Below are 19,684 nucleotides of genomic sequence, written 5' to 3'. Positions count from 1 at the left end.
CACTAAGAGTTACAAATAAGTTATCTTTGTTTATTTTAGAGAAAAATATTTATTTCAAAATCTTTAACTTAAACACATGAAAATGCTGAATGTGAATACTACAAGATTTTGCTTTGCGGTTGGCTACGGAAGCCGGTATACCTGAAAATCCAGATAACAACACTGAGTATATTTATATTTTTGTGCTTCTCAAAAACCGAATTTGGTGGCATTACTCAAATTTTTAATAGAATAAAGTAAATTATAGATAAAGAAATGGGAAACAATAGCGAATGGTGGCGTCTCAGTTGCCGGTGATTTGTATTTGCGATAGCTACCAATAATGTACTTATATTTTGGTATACGATTGCCTAGCGGCTACTATACTCGCACTGGTATAGGTACATCATAAGGTTGTCAATAAAAACTGTGCAGTAAATTTAATTTCCTCGAACTAAACGTGTCAATACTTGCACAAAGTAATTATTTTCACCACATCAACGTCGTATAAATTGTTTTTATCTATCGTTTTCAATTACCCTTACTTATTTGGACATTTCATCGGCTAATCTACAACTAAGTTTATTATTCCTCAAGTGACTCATTGCCGCCCGAAATGTAAATGAGCGAACTTTGTACGAATTTCCTTTGGATTGCAACCAAATTAAGGTGAATTGCAGATGTGTCACGTACAACTTTAATAAAATAATTAATGTAAAATTCTGACTTTCGTTTCATCACCTGCCGCAATGAGTTATTGCTGCCGAGTGAAATATCCCGTAAATTAAAATTTTTTGCTATGCATTATTTTACATATTGTAATTGGCGCGTTTAATCTCATTACTGATGACTTAATATATTATATGTGTGTGCATATGTATGTGTCTATTTCACTTTTTCTGTTTGTTTCGCTTGTTTATTCGCTGCAATTTTGTTGTCGCCGCCTGTCTCTCTGCTGCAATAAACAACATACAATTGAGTTCTATTAAATTAACGCTATAACCGAAGCCAATTACATTACCTCATCGCAGTTGTTGTTAAATTATGTGTTTTATTTGATTTTCACTTACTTTTATTTTTTTGTGGGTGGAGCTATAAATATACATATGTATGTATGTATGTATGTATGTGTGGGTGAAATATGTGCAACACTATATGAAATTTTAGACAGTTATTTAATATTATTGTTTGCATTTAATTTAATGTTTTTTTATTTGTATTTTTTTACTTAAATGGTTTTAAGTAGAATTCTTTAATTAGTTTTATAACGTTTTTAGTGAAGTTTTTATTAATAATATATGTACATATGTACATATATTTACTTTAATATTTTTTATTAGTTTTGTTGTTGTATTTGTATATTATATTATTATTTATTTATTTATATACATAGGTTTATTTATGTTTTTGGCTTCTTTTTTATTTACTTACTTTTTTAACAATTGTCGACACCGCCAATATTGGACCACTATAATGTATGTATAGCTACCATACAAACTATTGGATTTCAATTAAGTTCTTATATGCACAGTTTAATATAATTTTTTTGTTTTGTTTTTTATTAACATTATTATCTTTTATCTATATTTCTTTGTTATTTTTAATATTTTTTTATTTGTTTCTATATGTTTTTACTTATTTTTTATTCTAATAATATTTTTTAAATTCTTCATTGCTATGTTCTTAACCTTTTTATTATTATTTTTTTTCTACTACATTTTAATTATTTTATTATGTATTTAACCTTTTTATTATTATTATTTTATTTATACAACATTTTATTAATTTTATTTATTTTTTATTGTTTTTAATTTTTTTTCTACATATTTTTACTTATTTCTTGCTATTTTTTGTAATATTTTTTAAATTTTTAATTTTTACGTATTTAACCTTTTTATTATTATTATTTTATTTATACTACATTTTATTAATTATTTATTTATTTTTTATTGTTTTTAATTTTTTTCTACACGTTTTTACTTATTTCTTGCTATTTTTTATAATATTTTTTAAATTTTTAATTTTTACGTATTTAACCTTTTTTTATTATTTTATTATTATTAAATTTTCTATTTATACTACATTTTAATTAAAGTTTTTTTTTATTTAATTCTGTTTTTTAATAACTTTTTACCAATTTTTATAATAACTTTTAATATTTTCTTTACATTTTACACATATATTAATATATTAATTGGCTTCTCATTTAACTCCTATTTGTTTTAATTAATTTATTTTTTTTATAATTTTTTATTATTATGTTTTTTTGTTTTTAGCTTTTATCTTTTTCGGAATTTATTTTTCATATAAGTAGGTATCGTTGTTTTATTTTTTTTTTTAATATTTCTTTTATCTATTTACTCTTATTTTTTATAATTTTTTTTTATTTAATTATTATTGCTGTTTTTGTTACTGATTATTATTTTTATTTAATATGTTTTTATTCTTACTTTACATTTTTCCACTTTATACATTAACTTTTAATATTTTCTGCACATGTGTCACCCTGTACCACATTATATATGCCCATATTTTAATTCACCGCTATCGTTTCTCATACAATTCTTATTCATCACATTACAAAGCGAAAATTAATAATGCAAATATACGTATCGATGACTCAATTGAACGCCACAAGTCATGAAAAAATTATTCAACCACCAAGAAGATTTGCATAAGGTCTAGCTTTCTTTGTTCGCACATACGGTTTTTCAATTTAAAAGCAGACTGGAATGTTTCAAAATTCATTGCGCTGGAAGTTCTTTGCGCTTTTAACCTTATATTGCCCTTAAAAATTTTTATATGTACATATATACATATACATACATACATATATTTACACATATTCCATATTTCTTATTTGCATATACATACATATACTATATATACATACATAACTGCGGTTTCCTCTGCTGCTGGCATATGCTTGCAAAATTTTATAATATGCAGTTATATTTTATCAGCGGCTCCTACCGATACTTGTATAAAACCTACACACTGTGCCGACCCCACATTTTAGTTTATGAAATGCGTTTCCACTATGCTACAACTCTGATATGTACATATGTATATGTATATAAACATCTCTACGCCCGTTCGCCACCCATTCGCTGCTGCTATTTTTAATTTTACTGCTATCTTCTCTGTTGTTTCTATGCAGCTCGTCTGCAGTTTCATATGCTTCTTGCGCTTATTCAAGCGTTCATTCACAGCTCAAGTGACTGAGTTCCGGCCTTATGTTGCACATATCTCTTTGTGTATATGTACATACATATGTGTATATAAATCTGTCAGCCTTTTGTAAAAATTATAATCTCATCATCGCATGCCGAACTGTCAGCAGCATCATTTGCCATATAGTATAGCATGATGGAATTTATTGGCATCTCATCTGTCTGCTGTCTAACAGTCTAACTTGTCGCTAGGTAGTCTCAATATTGCATTGTTTATCTATTTGCATTAAAAGTGCATTCACACCAGTTTTATCTTACATTTCACTTCCCACTTGCAATCTGTAGCTATGGCTGCCTCTTCACTGTCGATAACTTGCCGTATAACTGTCAATCATTATTGCTATAGCATATTTGGTTTTTATGCAGATAAAAATATGTATATGTATTTATGCAATTTGTTATTTATTACTGTTTACAAAGGGAAAGTTCATTGAGAAATCGCTCATCAATATTGTTTCCGTTACTGTCATAATTTGTCGATTAATGACTGTATATCGATTACTGTCACTCAGTACTTGCACTTTTGATAGCGCATGCATAACAACTGTATTTGTAATGAATATGAGGATAATTTTTTTGAAGGCTATATAAAAGTAAATATTGTAAATACAAAAATAGAAAAAAAATTAAATTAAAAAAGTTATAAACAAAAAATTAAAACATGAAAAATTATAAAAAATTATAAAAAAAAATTTGAAAAAAAAAATTGAAAAATAAAAAAGTTTAAAACTAACGAAAGAATTAAGTAAAATGGAAAACTAAAAAAATAATTAAAATTTTAAAGTAATTAGAGCAAAATAAAATAAAAATATTAATAAAACTAAATTAAAATGTGTAGAAGTTAAATAAAAACAAAAAAATAAAAATATAAAATATAAAATAAAAAAAATAAAATACATATTATAAAAAAATTAAAATTAAGTAAAAAAATAAAAGAAAAAACAGTTTTTGTAGTAATTAGTGCGTACTTCAAGCTCTTATAATAATACAAATAAATAAAATAAAATATAAAAATTTAAATTAAAAAAAAAAATAAAATAAAAAGTAACATAAACAAAAATAATGTATGAAAATCAGACTCTAATTTCAAAAATGTAAAATAAAATAGACAAATAATAAAATTAGAATTAAATAAGTAATGAAAATGATCGAAAAAACATGTTTTTGTAGTGAAAATAAGTGAAAAAAAAATTAAAATTAAAATAAAAAAATAATACTAAAACAAAATTAAAAAAAAGTGGAAAATAAGAAATAAAGTAAACTTTAAAATAAATTGCAAAATGCTATAAAAGATATATAAAATTTCTTGCATATTGCAAGCTAAAAAATTATAAAAATAAAATGAAGTTAAAAATTAAAACAAAAGAAATGTATTAAAATAAAAAAACTCAAAAAAATTAAAAAAGAAATTAAAAAACAAAAAATTAAAATAAAAAAAAACAAAAAATACGAAAGAAATAAAATATATAAAAAATATAAAATAAAAAGCTAAAAATAAATTGAAAAAAAAATATTTTTATAATCACTATTGCATACTACAAGTTCTTTCTTGCTCTAAAATTATTTATTTGCTACTAAATACTTATGTTTACATGTAAATACTACTAAATATCTGTAAATGTATTGGGCAAATCATGCATTTACATCTTTACGCACGTGTCGATTAAAAACGGTGTCAGCTGTTCCGCTAATGAGCCCAACACACGTTTCGGCTACACTTTACTCAGCTACAGAAATACATATACATACATGTATATGTAAACGCATAGAAAGCATATGACTTGCGGTTTGCTAAATTATTTTTGTTTTTATATGTACATACATACATACATATATACAAATTTCTTTTCGCTAATAACACGCAACCGAAAGTTGACCTACCGAAACTTTTCTTTGAAATTTTCTTTAGTAATACTTTTTAAAGTTTTTGTTTTTAATTTCGTTTGTTTTGTTCATTATATTTTTATGCTTTGCATTTTTCTACTTTCTTCTAATTGTTTTGCAGGTAACATTAAAGGTATTTAAACTAATGATTTTTAAATGCCTTTTTAGTTTAGTTCACAAATTAGAAAAATGTTGGCCACCAATCTGGTTTGACCTCAAAAATATATTAATTGCTATTTCTGGAAGAATTTAAAGCATTTTGGTACACAATAAAGCTATATGCTCTCTATTCTATTAAGCTATATGCTATAGTGATGAAAAACATCTTCAGGATGATATTATCAAAACTGAGAACTGGCAATTTAGAAGCAAATATATGATTGTATGGCTTTTCCTTGTTTTTTCATGTTTTAGTATATATGTGCATACAGTGGCGCGCAAAATTGATTTCATACTTTTCAATTTTACTTGATTTTGAAAATATAAAATTAACATTTAAAAGCAGCTGTTACACATTTGATTGTCAAATTGAAATCTGTTTATCGATTTCGCCGTAAACATAAGGCTGGCCACAGACTATGCCAAAAGCATAAATTAGCTTATCTACAACAAATTTCTTGTATGAAAAATATTTTATTATATTGTTTTGTAATGAAAATCCGCATTTTTAACATTAATTTAGTTTGACGCATCACTGTAAATATTTACATAGGTATGTATGTACAAATATACAATTAATTAAACATAATTGAAAGTAGCGTGCGCCGATTTCAACTATTTTTGCTGTAGAAATTTGAAGTAAATATGTGCTTTTATATATTTTAGTGAGTCAGATGAGCGTAAACATTACTCAAAATAACGGTATAAACAAATATATACCGGAACTGACATTATATATACATTTTTTTTACAAAAAACTAAAAAAATCGTACATTTTATCTGGTATTGTTTACGGAAATAATTATTTTAGTTTTGTTCAAACGTAATTAAAATTATTGATAAATTTACATATATGCGGATAATAACTACGCTTAGGTTTAATTTACGACTCACGCACTTTTTGCACGCAACGCAATTCTGTTTACTTCCATTTTTAGCCTAGGTAATTTTAAACGATTTCGCTACATTTTAACTTGAATTTTCAAGAATAAGTTAAATTTAAAAAAATATCTTAAATTTTTAAAAAACTTCTTACATTTCCAAAAATATTTTAAATTTCGAAAAATATCTTAAATTTCCAAAAACGTCTTTAAATACCAAAAACTATCTTAAATTTCTAAAAAAAAATCTTAAATTTCCAAATATACTATTTTTCGCCGCGCTGAAAATTCATTTTCCCTTACTACTCTCTGTAGCCTCGTAAAGTTTTTGGCTCGCGTTTCACCGATAAATTTTCACTAAACATTTATCTGCAATAAAGTTGCCTTGCTGCTGAGTGGCGGCGCATTGCACTCGTGTTCTACGCTACCTTAGCGTCTGCATATTCAAAACACATGCTTGCCATAACAACTCCATACTCGATAAAAAGTACTCAGCGTATGCACTTCGCTTTCTCAATTGGATCGTTGGAAAACTGTAAAATATGTTGTGCCACTGTTTTCATTTGTTTTCTGAATTTTTTTGCTTCACTTTTTTATAGGTATTGCTTGTTGCAATGTGCCATCGTCATATTTTCTTGAATTCTTTTCAGCGTTGCAGCGTTTTGCGGTTTGTTGCATGCATAAATATTATTCTCACGTAGCGCGTCAAGCTGTTTTGCGCTCACAACCCGCAATAACGGTGCAGAACGAAGGTTGCGGTGATTGGTGTATATTGATAGCAAATAAAGTACTGTGGCCGTAAGTTCAAAGTCCAGAAATTGAAAGTAGACACAAAGTGTAAAAGTCGATTAAAAGCCAAAGCGATAGTTTGGTGTTTTGTGTTAATGTTTGAATCACTAAAATGTTTACTGGATTTTGGTTTTTCTTGCATTTGCAGACACATTTTATACTCCAAAAAAAAGTAAATAATATTGTGTATATACATACATAAATGTTTAAAAGCGAGATATTTTCAGCTTTTATTCAATTTTGCTGTCACTATTTCATTTGACATAGGCAAATGCAATCTCTTTTAAAGTGATTGCCATTGCATTTGTATGGCTTTTAACAATTAACAGGTTTCCCAAATGTGCCTCGTTTGCTATCAATAAAAAACGGTGGAAAAGCGTATACGTGGCAAGAAAAAATGTAAAAACGCTATTTAAAAATCGAGTGCCGGCAAAAGTCGTGCAACAATATGTATGTACATGCATATGTACATATCTACCATATAGTGTATACAGCCTAAAAAGCGCCTGAATGAAGTAAGACTGCAAAAATGTAAACTGAAAATTTGCACTACCGTAAAATCTGTAAAATGACCGTGAAGCGCGAGTGCATACAAGCGGTAAATATGCATACATACATACATACATACATATATGTATATTAGAGTGTGTAATTATAGCCTGAACAGAGTATATTAAGTTTGCCACGAAGTTTGTCACATCCAGAAGGAAACGTCGGGGACCCTATATGGTAAAGGACATATGTATGTATGTATGTATGTATATAAATAATCAAAGTGACAAGGAAAGTCATTTTTCAGATCGGACCATTATAGCATATATGTAGATACCTTACAAAATGTGCGGTCAAAATCAAGTTCTTGTATGGGAAACTTTTTTTTTGTGAAGGTTATTATATATTTTTTGAATGCTTGTCTTCTAACTTCTTCTTAATATTAATATTATCAACTCAAAATTGTAAAAGCCCCGCTTTTTAACTTTTTAAAACTTTTTATTTATTTTTTTTAAAGAAGTTGCCTGAAATGACACACCCTAATAATACATTTAAAGTATGTATATGTATTCAAAGCTTACCTACTGCCTCAACTACATAACTCTTGCAGCTCCAATGCACATTTTTCAAATACTATGTTGTATCTCGTGTGCTTTAACAGTTATGTGGTAGCGCAACAAGATAAAATTTATGAAGTTCGTTGGTTAACAATCTAACTACTCACTACCTCGCTACTTAAGCATTTCTAGTATATGTTAGGCATGTCTGTACTAGCGCTTACACGTGTAACTCTATGTACTAAGTAGGTAATTTCTTAATTGCAAACTCTTCTTTTTCGCTACTTATTGGTAACACTCGCTTTTATATTTTTATTTCTCCCACTACGGCAGTGGTTTGTGGGTGCTGCGAGCTCTTCTCATTGCCATATGTCTTACTTTACATGCACGAGTATATGTACATACATATATGGAATTATGTATGTATAAGTAAACATATGTATGTATGTATTTACTGCTGCTTTGGATGATATTAGTAACATATGTAATTATTTTTACAACATAATTACTAGCTCATGTCAGTAAATGACAGTTAACAGTATTTTTTAGTTGTCAATAATGTTGCTTAATGTATTTGTGGTGATGTGGCAATGCTTATAAAAAATTATAGTTCCTAGTTTTGGATCATCTACGAGTTTGACTTAATTGGAATCTTTGTTGAATCCTTTCAATCCGATTTTTTCCGCTAAAAACTCATTTGTATAATTGTGGTATAAGTAAAGGGTGATATTTTTCGAGGTTCCCTACTTTTAAAGAAAAAACACAGAAACTTCAAATTTAAGGCGGAATGTTTATTATCATTCGAAAGAACAATCTTTGGCAATTATTTTTTTAGATTATTTCTTTTAAATGTTAACCGCGGCTATGTCTCAGATGTTTCATCCGTTGAGTCCAATCGATGACTTGTTCGAGCATTTCGACTGGTAACTGGCGAATGACACGCGTGATGTATTGCTCCAATGCCTGAATCGAAGCACGATTGCATATAGTACTTTAGATACAGGAAAAAGTCTAACAGTGTGATATCACGCGGTCTTGGTGGGGGAAAATATCTGCTCACCGAAGTGTTCTCTCAATAAATCGATTGATTGATGTGTTGTGTGGGAAGTGACGGCGCCTTGTTAAAACCAAATGTCGCCGAGATCATCAGATTCAATTTCAGGCATCAAATAGACGGTTGTCATAGCGCGATAACGGTCGCCATTGACGTTACGTTCTCACCGGCATCATTTTTGAAGAAATATGGAGCGATGATTCCACCGGGCCACAAACCACATCAAACCGTTGTTTTTTCTAGATGAAATGCAGCTCTTGAATGTCTTCAGGTTGCTGTTCGTCCAAATGCGGTAATTTTATTTGTTTCCATACCTATTGAGCCAGAAGTGGGCCTCATCGCTGAACAAAATTTGGCTCGAAAATATCGGATCTTCTTGGAACTTTTCAAGAGCCCTTAGAGCGAAGCGATGCCACTTAGGAAGGTCGAGCAGCTTCAGTTCTTGCATAAACTCTATTTTGTATGCTTTCAATTTAAGATCTCGACATAAAATGCGCCAAGTCGTGCCATACGTCAGCCTGAGTTGCTACGGCGCCGAATCGACTCTCCACGATCTTCGTGTACACTCTTACCTACGGCTGCTATATTTTCTTTACTGCGTGCTGGACGTGGTCTATTCGGCCGAATATTATCCAATAATGAATGCTGGGTCTCAAGATAGTTGATGGTGTTGCGATTAGTACGCTTAGTAGGCCGATTTTGTTGACCATAAGTTGAGCAGAACGTGAATTTCCGTATAACAAATGAATGCTTGTAATTAAATTAGTTGCGCATCAAAAAAAAAAGAAAAGCAAAAAATATAAAAAATTATTAAGAGTACTACAAACGAAAAAAAATACCAGAAATTGCTACCTTACATGAGTTCGCACGAAATTCGTTACGCATCCAATTGTAGTGTTATTGCATTTGAAATAAATTTTTCGAAATTTGCATAATTCCAGCATTTGCAGTCGCAAGCATAAATTCGTTGTTGTTTATAGCGTTCAACGCCAATTTTTAATGGAGCTCAAATTCATGATTGAACCAGACAAAGCCGACTTAAGCTTAATTTATAAATTGACCTTGCTTACGCTTTGATTCTTACTCGCAGCACTTTTTTTCTTCTTTTTCCGTATTTTATATTGCATATTTATCTTGCTTGAGCCTCAACCGCGCATTTCTTTTGTGTCACAGGCAATTAAAGCTCATTGTTTTTATTTTTTTAATATTTATTTTTTGAGTTCATTTTTCTGTTCCCATTTTGTCGCCCTGATTATACGCTGGCGTTCCCAAGCCAAGATCGGCGTGATGATCAACTAAATAACAGAGATCGTTAAACTTGCGAGTGTAGCTAACAACACGCTTGTGTAGTTACATACGCCTCTAAATATAAATATAATTATGTACATACATACGTGATATAAACCCGTTCAAACTTCTAGTTTAGACTAGAGCATGCGCACGCCTGATCACTGCCTTTGTTAGAGCGCCTCAAGTCAGTCAACGCCTGCCATACTTGAGCGTTAACCGAGCTTGACTCTACAAACAATGTTTTTTGTTATCTTTTCGCATAAATATAATTATAACACATTGTAGTAGCTGAGTGACGGCCAACTTGACTGCCTGTAATGCACTTAGTTATGGGTTAACTTTGCTACTATTCAAAATTCAAATGGGGAAAAAAGACTTGCAAACAATGCAAGGTTGCTATGTCCATATGTCAGATTGACGTTTTGATCTCGAGGCTCAAGCGCAAGATCACTGATCAGCGCTGCTTGGCATAGAAGGGCACCAAACTCAAGCAGGCAAAGCCGGCTCACTAAGCGGCACTTCAGACAACAATTTTAATGCAATTTAACAGTTTCGCGTCAGTGGTGTGTGCAAAAACGATATTAAGTCCGCAGATGTGTACATAGCATATATATTGCATATGTATGCAAAAATATTTGCAAAAGTGCACAGTCGCTGGACCGATTGTGCGCCTTTGTCATAGGTATTATATACTGCACGCTTTCAGTCAGTTTATTTTATACCCTGTCCAGTTTAATTGCGTTTGCCACGAAGTTTGTTTCAACCAGCAGGAAAAGTCGTAGACCTTAGAAAGTATCTATCCGTCTGTCTGTCTACCCGTCTGTTGGTATTTGCCCAATCGTGTCGCGCAGTTTTTGAGATATCGACCTGAAATTTTGCACATACTCTTTTCTCCCCAAAAATCTGCTCATTTGTCGAAACCGCCGATATCAGACCCAAAATGAAGCCCTTCTATGGAAATCTTTTTCATTTGGCAATATGACTTCACGAAATGAACTGGTGGTGCTTGTGGTTCTGGAGTTTCCTTTGGGGCTATCTTTTCTCTAGTTTTCTCAGCTTGTTTAGGAGTGAGGGTGAGTGTTGGGGATCTAAGGATCCTACTACTTCTGCGGAATTCCTCGTCTTGGCCAACTTTATTTTGTTGTTTCTTCTGTTGAGGATTTTTGTTGTTGTTGTGGTGTATTAATTTTTGTTCTAATGGGTCTCCGCTACAAGTCACTATCACCGCACGTTTAACAGTTGCCCTTTATGAACCCCGCGGTTATCTATGCAAGCAGGCGGGCCACGCAAGGGTTGGAACAAGTCGTTATGGGAGCTTATGTTTACAGCCAGGTTCGGGCACGAATCAGGAGCCCGTCTCAACTGAACCTGTACGGCCAAAAAATTATGGCGACTTGCATTGAACATACTTGAAGACCTACCAGAGTTTTAACGAGACGGAGGTGAGAACAGTATTAAACTGCCAGCCATTTCGATAAGATGTCACTCTTACCTACTGAGGTGATAGAATACTGCCCTCAGCAGCCCTTTGTAAAACTAATCCATTCCGGGTTTCTAGTACTCCATAATCAGAATCTTGCTGGCCTCGATTCTGATGGTTCTCCTTCGGTGCAACTCCGATGGGGGTTGTGGACGCTTAATTTAAAGGCGGCATCTCCTCGCCTCTTCGCGGGAGGTTCATTGGGAGCGTGAGGCGTTTTGAATCAAACCCTCCTCTCTAGCAGCTCTTGGTCGGGGGCTGCATATTTCTATTCGCAGCTAACCTACTTAGCGTAGGCCGTCCACTATCCGCCAGCTGTGACCCCGGTAGTAGCCTGAGCTCAGCCTTACCACTATAACATATAGGCGCCATACAAACTGAACGATCAAAATCAAGTTTTTGTATGAAAAACTTTTTTAAAACATGAAGGGTATTATGACTTAAGTTCGGTTTTTTCTTGTTTTTCGTTGTTTTACTCCATTAGTACTTTCGCATTTGTTATATCAACAACTGGCCAGCTGTCATGTTTTGTGTCAGCTGTGAATTGCCGCCAACAAAGTCAAGTGTCAATTTGTGGCAAACGTTGCTTGATCAAGCATTCAAAGGCGTATGCTCCAGCAAATATTGTATGTATGTATGGTATAAATAATGTCAACGACACGACCTTGATAAATGATTGCATATAGGCGCATATAACCTCAACTAAATGAACGCTGTTTGTCGTGTAAGCAGTCATATAATAAAAACTGTGTTTGTGCCACATAATTTTCTTTTTATTGGCGTAATTTTTCTTACTCAATTCATTATTTTCTTAAATGTTTGCATACTAAACGCTTATGTTTCAATTTCTCTCTTTTTCTTCTGCAGCCAAATGAATCTGGTTTCGTGCTACTTGGTGATCTCTCATTAGAAACTTCAACAGACTCGGATTATGATGATTTCTCTATGTGTCCACCATCACCCTGCGATGTTGAATTCGAAAATGCTAATATTGTGATCGATGGAAAGTCAAGCATCCGACAGAAATCCAAAGAAGCAACGGTAAGTAGAATGAACTTCATTAATTTACTCTCTAACACTCTTACTCTTGAGGCATAAATGTGCTAACAATTATTTGCAACACGCTTCATTTTTCACTTAAACCATTAAGTTTTAAAAGAATATAGTTAAAAAAAAAGAAAGACGAAAATAAAATATTCGTGTCTTAGAGCGTCGTTTAAAAATAATTGAGTGAAAAACATGTTTGTGGTTTTTAACCGCAATAACTAAATATTAGAAATTAATGTCCACTAATTTGTCTCTATTATATTTAATTTTTATGCGTAGCTTAAATGAATGGCAACCATTTATTTAGCGCTTTTTGCTTGCCGCAATTATCAAATACTTTTGAACGATCTCCTTTAGAAAGTTAAGAGGCCACATTATTCAAATGTTTATTGTTTTGTGTAAACCGTTTTATAACAGCGTGTTTCAACTATAAATTATCACGCAAAGTGGCCAAATTTAAGAAACTTTATCATACAATATGCGTTACTATCTGCGATTTTATAAGATTAGATAGTTCGTTTGCTGTTAATTGGTTACGTAAATGATGACTGTTCCCGTTAGTTTGAAAGCGTAACTTCATTTTTCAACATTTTGGTATTTATTGAAGCAGTTTATTTAAATAGAATTTTATCAGCACGTTCCATATTCCATATCTAAAATCGCATATAGTATGTATTTGCCGCCAAGGGAATTCCACAAGTGCTCGTAAATCATGTTATCTATAAAATTTTTAATTAATAATTTTTTTTTAATTTGTATTGTTGTTTAAATATTACATAACTTTAGCTCTATTATAAATTGTATGTGATTTATTCTTGGTGTTCTGAATTGTGTGTTTCGGCAAGTGTCTTTTCTACTTCTTCTTAATTGGCGTAGACACCACTTACGAAGTTCTAACCAAATTTACACCAGCCAGTCGTTCTTTCTTTTCACTGTTTGGTGCCAATCGTAAATTCCAAGAGTATCCAGGTTCTTCTCCACCTGGTCTTTCCAACGGTCTTTCTCTTCCTTTGCTTCTTCCGGCGGTTACTTCGTCGAATACTCTCAGGTCTGGAGTGTTTTCATCCATTTAGACGACATGACCTAGCCAGAGTTGCCGCTATCTCTTAATTCGCTGAATTAAGTCAATGTCGTCGTATATTTCGTACAGCTCATCGTTCCATCATCATCGCGGATGTTGAGTGACTTGTAGAGTTTGGCCCTTGTTTGTGGAGAGAAGACTTTACTTCTCAATTGTCTACTCTGTCCGAAGTAGCATCTGTTGGCAAAAGTTATTCTGTGTTGGATTTCGAGGTTGACGTTGTTGTTGCTGTTAATACCGGTTCCAAGATACACGAAATTATCTACTACTTCGAAGTTATGACTGTCAACAGTGGAAAACAAGTCGCGATTGCGACGACTGTTTCTTTGATGACAGGAGATATTTCATCTTGTCGTCGTTCACAACCAGACCCATACGCTTCGCTTCCTTATCCAATCTGAAGAAAGCAGAACGAACGGCGCGGTTTTTGAGGCCAATGATATCAATATCATCGGCGTACGCCAGCAGCTGTACACTCTTATAAAAGATTGTGCCTTCTCGATTCAGCTCTGCAGATCGAATTATTCTCTCCAGCAGTAGATTGAAGTAGTTACGGGAGTCGCTTTATCTGAAACCTTGTTTAGTATCGAACGACTCGGAGAGCTTCTTCCCGATCCTGACGGAGCTTTTGGTGTTGGTCAACGTCAGCTTGCGCAGCCGTATTAGCTTTGCGCAGATACCAAGTTCAGATATAGCGGCATAGAGGCAGTTCCTTTTCGTGCTGTCGAAGGCGGCTTTAAAATCGACGAAGAGGTGGCCGCGGTTATTTTCCAAGATTTGGCGCATGTTGAATATCTGGTCGATTGTAGATTTTCCAGATCTAAAGCTACACTGATAAAGTGCAATCAGTTTGTTGACTGTGGACTTTAATCTTTCACACAGTACGCTCGATATAACTTTATATGCGATGTTGAGGAGATTGTGTGCTCTTCGTTTTTGTGGATTGGGTAGGGCACACTTAAATTCCAATCGTCGGGCATGCTTTCGTCCGATCATATTCTACTTTTATTTTCACTTTTATATCAATTTATATTTATACTCTCGCAACAATGTTGCTAAGGAGAGTATTATAGTTTTGTTCACATAACGGTTGTTTGTAAGTCCTAAAACTAAAAGAGTCAGATATAGGGTTATATATACCAAAGTGATCAGGGTGACGAGTAGAGTCGAAATCCGGATGTCTGTCTGTCCGTCCGTCTGTCCGTCCGTCCGTCCGTGCAAGCTGTAACTTGAGTAAAAATTGAGATATCATGATGAAACTTGGTACACGTATTCCTTGGCTCCATAAGAAGGTTAAGTTCGAGATGGGCAAAATCGGCCAACTGCCACGTCCACAAAATGGCGGAAACCGAAAACCTATAAAGTGTCATAACTAAGCCATAAATAAAGATATTAAAGTGAAATTTGGCACAAAGGATCGCATTAGGGAGGGGCATATTTGGATGCAATTTTTTTGGAAAAGTGGGCGTGGCCCCGCCCCCTACTAAGTTTTTTGTACATATCTCGGAAACTAATATAGCTATGTCAACCAAACTCTATAGAGTCGTTTTCTTCAGGCATTTCCATATACAGTTCAAAAATAGAAGAAGTCGGATAATAACCACGCCCACCTCCCATACAAAGGTTATGTTGAAAATCACTAAAAGTGCGTTAACCGACTAACAAAAAACGTCAGAAACACTAAATTTTACGGAAGAAATTGCAGAAGGAAGCTGCACCCAGGCTTTTTTTTTAAATTGAAAATGGGCGTGGCCTCGCCCACTTATGGACCAAAAATCATATCTCAGGAACTACTAGACCGATTTCAATGAAATTCAGTATATAATATTTCCTTAACACCCTGATGACATGTACGAAATATGGGTGAAATCGGTTCACAACCGCGCCTTCTTCCAATATAAAGCTATTTTGAATTCCATCTGATGCCTTCTCTGTATAATAGGAGTATAAACATTAGGAACCAATGATGATAGCGGAATAAAACTTTACAAAAATACGGTATTTGAAAAATATGTAAATGACGTATAATGAAATCTCGATTATCACTTTATCATTCGAGAGTATAAAATGTTCGGTGACACCCGAAGTTAGCCCTTTCTTACTTGTTTTTATTATTTTTTTATAAATCTTTTTGGTTCTAGTTTATTTGTAAAGTAAATATTTTCTACTTTTTTTTTTTTGGCAATGATATACATACATACATACATACATATTTGTAAAGTATACTGCTTATGCTCAAGCGCAAGCTATAGCATTTTTACATTTCTATCACTTTTGCTTTTAGTTTCGCCCCAATCAGGTTTTGTGTCGGTAAGTCACATTCGCTATCTATTGTTTTCGCTAGTAATTGACAGTTAAATGAAAAATAAGTCTAGCAAAATTTCTAACATGCCTATTTGGTAGGCAAATTAGCAAAATACGCTGACGTGCTTACATTTTAGGCAACCCGCAATGAAGCGCAAGGGAACTTTTATCGGAATTGTTTCGTATGCATACATATATATGGAGGGGCGCACTACTTTTGTTTTTGTTCCTCTTTCAAACGCTAACGATATGCGCAAATAAATTTTTGCATATTTTGTTTACTCGGATTTCACATATTCTATGCGCATGACAATTACGCCATGAGCAGGCGACCAACCGGGCATGAAAATTAAATGAAATTCCAGCGCGCAATCTCTTCATGTTATGGCCCCTTTTCACTTTTGTTCTCCTATACAATTTGTTTTTCGTGTTATTTTTTCAAAATATGCGCTGGAGTAAACAAAAACTGACAACATAATATTTAAAATATGTACATAGTATGAAATATATATATTTATATATATACATATGTATGTATGTTTGCCAATTGCCAGTATTCATTTGTGCATATACATACATATGTATTTTCTTGTACCCTGCTTGCTTAGTAATAAAGCTGCATTGGTCATTATTGTAGGCGCTAAAGTGTTATTTCCGGTTTCATAGTCGGTCCTATGTCAACTCATTGTGATTAAAATGCGTCAACAGTGTCCATTATATGCTGAAAATGAGGGTGTGCATATTATTAGTGGAGGGGACATGAGATTTCAATTGCCACAAACTGATTTTATTATGAAATTTAAAGGCGGCCATTAAGTTTATTGATTGCTTTTATTTTTACGAAGCTATCATTGTCAATTTTACAATACATGTACCGTTTATTTAACGTTATCGCTCGTGTTTGATATCTCTAATATGTCACAACTGAAGAAGTTCAGTGTCATTGATGAAAATTCGGACAACCGAACTGGTTTTAATTCTCCCAGTGCTAACTAAGAAACATTTCTCGGTTTAAATCGTGAAATTTCAGAGGTTATTACTTATTTATTCTCGTTTCCGCCATAGAATTGCATATACATATGTACATACATACATATGTATGTATGTACATACGAACACTTAATGGCAAGTTCTGTGCAAGAAAATCACTTTCTGAACTGTGTGAAATACTTACTTACATACATATGTATGTGCTCTTATGGCTACTCGTTATTATGTATTTTTTTTTCAATACAATTTTTAATAATTTCCTATTATACCACTTATCACAGTGCTACAAAAAATTATAAATATTTATTAATTTATTTCAAGTGCGCTTTATCTTCTTTACAAATATGTATCTTGCATCAATCATGTTTATGCATGCATATGATAATATACCGCTTCTCACACACCTAACAACTAATTCGTACAAACGAATGCTCTTAATGCATTTCGTTCATTCAATTAAATATTGCCAAAGTGCATTTGAATGTACATAAATATCGACAAATTTGTTTTTATTGCTGAATAATGAGTGTTACTTTTCATATTACTGGTCTCAATATAGACATAAGTACATACATACATACTTGCGTACAGATTTCGTCACTATTGCATTTTTCAAACGCAATTAATTCGTCACACGCTCCAATTTTATAACAATTCACCCTTTTGCTGACAACACCTTTGGTTGTGCGCCTTATAAATAAATAGTTTTCTGCAGTTCCCACTTTTTAACATACTACATGCATACATACTTACTTACTTAAAATCGAATTACGTCAATAAATGGCACGTGTTTTTTTCCTCTGTAAAAATGCCAATGCACGATTTAAGCTTTTTGTGTTGTGATGTAACAGCAATTTGGTGTAAAGATCGCGACTTAAATGTTGTGTGTGGAAGAAATGTACAAATTGCTGTTGCCTGCATACTGATAAGTATGTGAAATATTTTTAAATATACATATACAAAAACAAATTTAAAGTGTAAATCGTGCCAAGTTTTGCATAAGTTATCGCCAAATTGTAAAAAATTATGCGCGCTCTTTTTCTATAAGTGGAGAAAAGTTGCATTTTAAGTGGAAAACCCTACAATAAATTATTTACAACTAAGAGGTTATGTTAGCTTAGGCCTAAAAGATCGTTATGACAACGTAAATTTGTATCTAAAAAATATTAGTGTAAAATGATTAGAAATTTGCAACAGCACCTTAAGGCCAAATAATATTTCTTAAAATATTTTTAAAAAAATTATTTCTTTAAATTTCAAATGAAATATATTTTTTCCAAAACTATTTTGTTTTCGAAGTTATTTTATGTTTGCTTATCATTTCATAATATTCATAATTCTTCGAGTATTACGACATACATATGTACATTATTTTTGTTCTTTAATATTTTTTTTGTTCTTTCTTTTTTTTTGTAGCTTTCATCATTGTACTATACTTATATTCCGAGTTTTTTTTTAATTTTATTTTTATAATTTGTTAAATGATTTTTTATCTTTTATTTTTTAATATTTTAAAATTTTTATTTATTTTTAATTTAGCTGATACATTTTTTAATATAAAGATTTTACAATTTGTTTTAATTTAATGTTTATTTATTATATTTTTCTATTTTTTTCTTAATTTTTTTTTTGTAATTGATAAAATTGTTTTTTTTATATTAAAATGTTTCTTTTTTTTCAATTTTGCTAATAAATTTTTCTATACAAAAGATTTAACGATTTTTTTATTTAAGTTTTATTTGTTATATTTTTTGATTTTTTTCTTCAAATTTTATTTTTATAATAGTTAGATATAATATTAAATTATTTTTTTTTATATTTTTCAAAATTTTGCTGATACATTTTTTTAATATAAAGATTTTCCAATTTTTTTTAATTCATTTTTATTTGTTATATTTTTCGATTTTTTTCTTCAAATTTTATTTTTATAATAGTTAGATATAATATTACATTGTTTTATATTAAAATTTTTATTTTTTCAAAATTTTGCTGATACATTTTTTTAATATTTAAAGATTTCCAAATTTTTTTTATTTAATTTTTATTTGTTATATTTTTCGATTTTTTTCTTCAAATTTTATTTTTGTAATAGTTAGATATAATATTAAATTGTTTTTTACAATTTTTCTTTTTTTGTTTAATATAAAGATGCACGATTTTTTGAATTTAATTTTTATTTATAATATTTTTAGATTTTTTCAATTTTTATTTTTATAATTTGTTAAATATGTACAATATTAATTATATTTAAAATTTTTTATTTTTATTTTTAAATTTGCTGATAAATTTTTTTTAATATAAAGGTATTACGATTTCTTAATTGAAATTTTATCAGTTTTATTTTTCGATTTTTTTCTCAAATTTTATTTTTATAATAGCAAGATATGGTTTTATTTTATAAATATTTTAAAATTTTTCTTTTTTGCAAAATTTTTCTGATAAGTTTGTTTAATATAAAGATAAA

The 19,684-nt window shown here is 31.2% G+C and overlaps 1 protein-coding gene and 1 long non-coding RNA gene across 4 annotated transcripts in view; one reads left to right on the top strand and one right to left on the bottom strand.

The window, feature by feature from the left end:
- LOC126760352 (serine-rich adhesin for platelets) overlaps positions 1-19,684 on the top strand; it is a 95,813-nt gene that overhangs the window by 64,198 nt on the left and 11,931 nt on the right. For all 3 annotated transcript variants that reach the window (XM_050475933.1, XM_050475934.1, XM_050475935.1), the window contains exon 3: positions 12,666-12,839. In XM_050475933.1, coding sequence (XP_050331890.1) covers positions 12,666-12,839 — 174 coding nt within the window. The remainder of the gene's footprint in view (positions 1-12,665; positions 12,840-19,684) is intronic.
- LOC126760355 (uncharacterized) lies at positions 8,745-10,304 on the bottom strand. Its single transcript, XR_007667190.1, has 2 exons — positions 9,881-10,304; positions 8,745-9,778 (listed from the first exon to the last, which is right to left on the bottom strand). It is a non-coding gene; the product is annotated as an uncharacterized LOC126760355 (long non-coding RNA).

The sequence above is a fragment of the Bactrocera neohumeralis genome, chromosome 5 (assembly GCF_024586455.1).
Source record: "Bactrocera neohumeralis isolate Rockhampton chromosome 5, APGP_CSIRO_Bneo_wtdbg2-racon-allhic-juicebox.fasta_v2, whole genome shotgun sequence".
Taxonomy (NCBI): Eukaryota; Metazoa; Arthropoda; class Insecta; order Diptera; family Tephritidae; genus Bactrocera; species Bactrocera neohumeralis.
This window is presented reverse-complemented; position numbering and strand designations above follow the sequence as displayed.